General features: G+C 32.9%; 2 protein-coding genes across 3 annotated transcripts in view; one reads left to right on the top strand and one right to left on the bottom strand.

The window, feature by feature from the left end:
* LOC122267152 (arginine--tRNA ligase-like protein) overlaps window positions 1-1,323 on the top strand; it is a 15,370-nt gene extending 14,047 nt beyond the window's left edge. For both annotated transcript variants that reach the window (XM_043037155.2, XM_043037156.2), the window contains 4 exons: window positions 1-117; window positions 296-402; window positions 601-767; window positions 896-1,323. The exon at window positions 1-117 is cut by the window's left edge and continues 49 nt beyond it. In XM_043037155.2, coding sequence (XP_042893089.1) covers window positions 1-117; window positions 296-402; window positions 601-767; window positions 896-1,066 — 562 coding nt within the window. In that variant the 3' untranslated portion in view covers window positions 1,067-1,323. The remainder of the gene's footprint in view (window positions 118-295; window positions 403-600; window positions 768-895) is intronic.
* Window positions 1,324-2,329: 1,006 nt separating this feature from the next.
* Window positions 2,330-5,000, bottom strand: part of LOC122267154 (anionic trypsin) — a 3,419-nt gene continuing 748 nt past the window's right edge. Inside the window, exons 3-7 of the mRNA XM_043037157.2 lie at window positions 4,791-4,930; window positions 4,596-4,687; window positions 3,743-3,855; window positions 3,317-3,495; window positions 2,330-3,110 (exon numbers count right to left, since the gene is read on the bottom strand). Coding sequence (XP_042893091.1) covers window positions 2,940-3,110; window positions 3,317-3,495; window positions 3,743-3,855; window positions 4,596-4,687; window positions 4,791-4,930 — 695 coding nt within the window. The 3' untranslated portion in view covers window positions 2,330-2,939. The remainder of the gene's footprint in view (window positions 3,111-3,316; window positions 3,496-3,742; window positions 3,856-4,595; window positions 4,688-4,790; window positions 4,931-5,000) is intronic.

Genomic DNA, 5,000 nt, shown 5'->3' with positions numbered 1-5,000 from the left:
AGAAGAAAAGCTGAAAGAGAAGGATCGACATACAGTTCTTACCCCCGAAGAGTTTCAGAAGGCTCGGGATGCTGTTGCTTATGGTTGCATTAAATATGCTGATCTTTGCCATGACAGGTAAATTTTCTGTATTGCCAAACATTTTTAAAATGAATGCAGGATACTCTTCTTCAGTGTATTGTTACACTTCAGTTTACTCTGAGGAATCCAAATAGCCAATCTTATTTGTTTCATTGATATTGAATTTCTAGTTGTTGTTTTATGCATTAATTCATTAAACTCATTCTTTTGCCAGATCTCGAGACTACATTTTCTCCTTTGACCGTATGTTAGACTTCAGGGGAAACACTGCAGCATATCTTCTCTACGCCCTTACCAGGATACGCTCGATCATTCGCACAGGTATTTGCTTGATAAGTGATTCTGCTTCCAGAAATTTCACTTAAAAAATATATACTTTGCTTATTGTAAAATATTGAAGGTTTAGTTTGATAGTTTCTTCTTATGACTTAATATTTTATATTCATTGCTTATGGTGGTTAATTGTTTAATCTGTTGTAAGTTTTTCTTTCAATGATTAATAAGATTTATTTTGTATAGCTGGTGTGAAGCAAGAGGAAATTGAAGCTGAAGCCAAGAAGGGTTCAGTACCCCTAGAGCATGAGAAGGAGTGGAAGCTGGCAAGAACCATTCTGAAGCTACCTGATGTTCTTGTCCAGATTACCCAGGACCTCTACCTGCATCCTCTCTGTGAATTCCTTTATGAAGTAGGTTTAAAATCTTTCTTTTTTTGTCTCAGATTGTTTCTCTTTATTCTCTCTTGTTGTAAAATTGTATACTTACCCCTTCCTGTGCCTCTTTATACCCTTCATTAATTGATAATGTTTCTTTACAGGTGTCCACAGTATTTACAGAATTCTATGATAACTGCTACTGTGTGGAGAAAGACCAAAGTGGAAACATTGTCAAGATCAACATGAACCGCATTTTGCTGTGTGAAGCAACAGCGCAAATTATGGAAAAATGCTTTTCCATTTTAGGCATCACAACAGTAGGCAAAATGTAGTTTCATGCAATTACATTTTATTGTTATTGTGCAGAAGATTTTGCATCAAATCTTTGCCATGGATCTTTTGAAGTCGCAACCAAATTTGCCTTTGCAGTATAATAAAAGCTGCAGACATTATATATTTTTGACAGTTAATTTATATTAGGATTGATTTGAAAAATAATAATTTTAATTATTATGGCTGTTCTTGCAGCTATATGAAATGTTATGGGTTTTGTACAAGATGATGCTTAAAATTAAAGATTTAAAGACAACCTTTTCTTCTTCTTCCTTGGTTGATGATAAAAATGCTGATGCTTCTACATTGAATTCAATAGTGGCTTTCGTGTTTTTATTTTTCTGACAATAAGTGGGTTCAATATTGCCTCACAAGAATGTGTAACTTCACCATATATAACCTTAGTCTCAAAGATAAACAAAAAAAAAAAACATAGATATTGATGCTCATTGAAGTGATACAAATTTAAATGTGAATGTTTAAAATTATTTATTAGAATATACATATCATACATCAATATCCTGGAATGCTTTTCCATTTTAGGCATCACAACAGTAGGCAAAATGTAGTTTCATGCAATTACATTTTATTGTTATTGTGCAGAAGATTTTGCATCAAATCTTTGCCATGGATCTTTTGAAGTCGCAACCAAATTTGCCTTTGCAGTATAATAAAAGCTGCAGACATTATATATTTTTGACAGTTAATTTATATTAGGATTGATTTGAAAAATAATAATTTTAATTATTATGGCTGTTCTTGCAGCTATATGAAATGTTATGGGTTTTGTACAAGATGATGCTTAAAATTAAAGATTTAAAGACAACCTTTTCTTCTTCTTCCTTGGTTGATGATAAAAATGCTGATGCTTCTACATTGAATTCAATAGTGGCTTTCGTGTTTTTATTTTTCTGACAATAAGTGGGTTCAATATTGCCTCACAAGAATGTGTAACTTCACCATATATAACCTTAGTCTCAAAGATAAACAAAACAAAAAACATAGATATTGATGCTCATTGAAGTGATACAAATTTAAATGTGAATGTTTAAAAATATATATTAGAATATACATATCATGCATCAATCTCCTGGAATACATTGTAGGAATCGAGAATCAAATTTAAAGAAAAAAGTGAAATATAGGGAGCATAGCTAAAAGGATATATATACCGCACTTTTTAGGAAGGTCAGTAGTAAGTTGAGGTTCTGCACAAAATGTACAAGATGAATCGATGGTAGGTAAGTAACTAAAAATGTAGAGAATTTAAAATTCATTTATTTGTTATAGGATTCAAGCTATTTACAAAGAGAAACTAGACAAGATTTGGAAAAACAGTTGTTCACTCGTTAACCATAGCTCTGAATTTGTTACATATTTAGAATAACATTTAGTTTACTTGGTTTTTAAAATTGTTAGTGGGTTCAAATTTGTAGAAGAATTTTATAGTTTTAATAGGCAGTTCAAGGTATTGCAAGTTGTGATACGCAGATGTTTTCGCTCGTTTGCACAGAGCACTTTAAAAACAAATGGTGTTCATTGTTCACTGTCTGAATCACATATTCCTTTCATCTTTCTAATCACTCAATTTCTGGTTTGCAGTATTTTATTGATATGGTCTAGATTATGTAAATTTCATAAAAAAAGAGTAATCCTAGATGTTCAGACAAATATGCGAATAATTGAATATTGAAATGACCATTAAAAGGAAAATGTTGCAATATGAATACATTGAATTTTGAACGTAATGGAGGTTGAGTCGACCAAGCTTTACATCATTTTTTTTTATTTTAACAACCCAAGGACACACCGTATAAAATGCAGAGAAAAAAAAATCTCAAGAGCTGTTTAACATAAGCATCAAATATCAATTTATTTAGCAGAGGACTGGATAGTACCAATGATCCAGTCGCTGTACCTATATATATCCATGTACACGGCCGGTTTACCTGGCTGAGCACATCCCTCTCGCCATGACATAATGCCGCCCACCACAATGTAACCGTTGGTGTCCAAACACACCAGCCCGCCGCCATTATCACCCTAGACGGGAAACATCAAAGTGAAAGTTATTTGTAGTTTTCTGTTAATATTTATGTATTTATATAAACATGTATGTCTTTATATGGATACACATAAAACATGAATGTTTCCATAGCACGGGGAAATGTAATTAGACGGTTTTTATAACAAATATTTTCACAAGTATTTGTTGCACATCTGAACACGTGCAGAGAAAAGATACTTACCACACAGGCACCGGACCCGCCAGCAATATTCCCGGCACACAGGGCGTTAGGATCAGAGGCAGCGTTGTACGCCGCTTCGCACTGTGTTGACGCTAGGAGATCAATTTCCGCCCACAGTAGTTTGTCAGACCCTGGTGCCGTTTCAGCTGTGGCACCCCAGCCCGCCTCCCAGCATGGTCCTGTTTATCCATGTGTAATTTTCGCTAAGCCTATTTCGTATTTTGTGTTGTTTTTATTGATATTAGAATGTTATATTGACTGATCGATTTTTTTGTGAAATACGTTATTTGCAAACTATTGAGAAATGATAATGCGTCTAAGAGCAATAACTTAAAGACGTTTTAGATAAGGGGACGTCTACATCTAGCGGTAAGAAAAGAAATAGAAACCTGTTTCACAAATCAGTGTACCAGCTGTCAGACCCACCAGTGAGAGACGCAGGACTAGATGGCAAGGGAGGCAGACTCGTGTATGAGTCAAGTACTGCAGGCGTCGAGAGGTGAATGAGGCCCACGTCGTTTTGGTAAGGGGTCTGCCAACTAGAGGCGAAGCACGTATTGCAGAAATCAAGAATAGTTTGTTTTATATTCACTGCTGCACTGTGTACTACATATATATACATATATGTATATATATGTATGTATATATATATATATATATATATATATATATATATATATATACATGTATATGTATATGTATATGTATATATGTATATAATATATATGTATATATATACATATAATATATATGTATATGTATATGTATATATGTATATAATATATATGTATATGTATATGTATATATGTATATAATATATATGTATATATATACATATAATATATATGTATATATATGTATATATATGTGTATACATATATGTATATATATGTATATATATGTGTATACATATATGTATATATATTTATATATATGTGTATATATATGTATGTATGTATATATATATATATATATATATATATATATATATATGTATATGTATATATGTATATGTATATGTATATATGTATATGTATATGTGTATATATGTATATGTATATGTGTATATATGTATATGTATATATGTATATAATATATATGTATATATGTATATATATATGTATATATATATGTATATATATAATTTTTGGTCCTACAGGAATTAATACATTAGTAAACTCCATTGTGGATATAGAAAATTATTCAAATTGCCACATAAAAATGGTAAACGGACAGTACAGTATTCATAATCACACCATTATTGCGAAGAACAACTCACTAGGTGTAGTCTGGGTGTTGGATGAAATAATCCACGTACAGATACTGTTCAGAGCCTTCATTGAGTGTTCGATCAACCTCGCCCGATACCACCTGAATGATGAGATTTCTTTTCATTATTTCGAAATATGAATAGAAATCTCTAGTCGTGTGAATTCATTGTATTGAAACCGTTTAACGATGGTCTAACACGTACCCAGAGCCATTCGGGTTTTTCGGAGTCGAGACAGTGTGCGGCCGTGAGGACCCACACCGGGCTGATAAGTGTTCCTCCGCAAAGTGGCCAGCTCTCCTGGAAGTTAGTGGCTTCGATGCTCACCAGCCACGGGAACTGTCCTTTACGATAAGGGATGATGGGAGGGGAAGAAAGGCAGCTCATTAGTAAGAACCACAGTCAAATAGTTCA

The sequence above is a fragment of the Penaeus japonicus genome, unplaced genomic scaffold (genome assembly GCF_977035675.1).
Source record: "Penaeus japonicus unplaced genomic scaffold, GWHDUDI00000001_assembly GWHDUDI00000001, whole genome shotgun sequence".
NCBI classification, from domain to species: Eukaryota; Metazoa; Arthropoda; class Malacostraca; order Decapoda; family Penaeidae; genus Penaeus; species Penaeus japonicus.
Note: the sequence above shows the minus strand (reverse complement) of the source record. Positions and strands in the feature narration are given on the sequence as shown.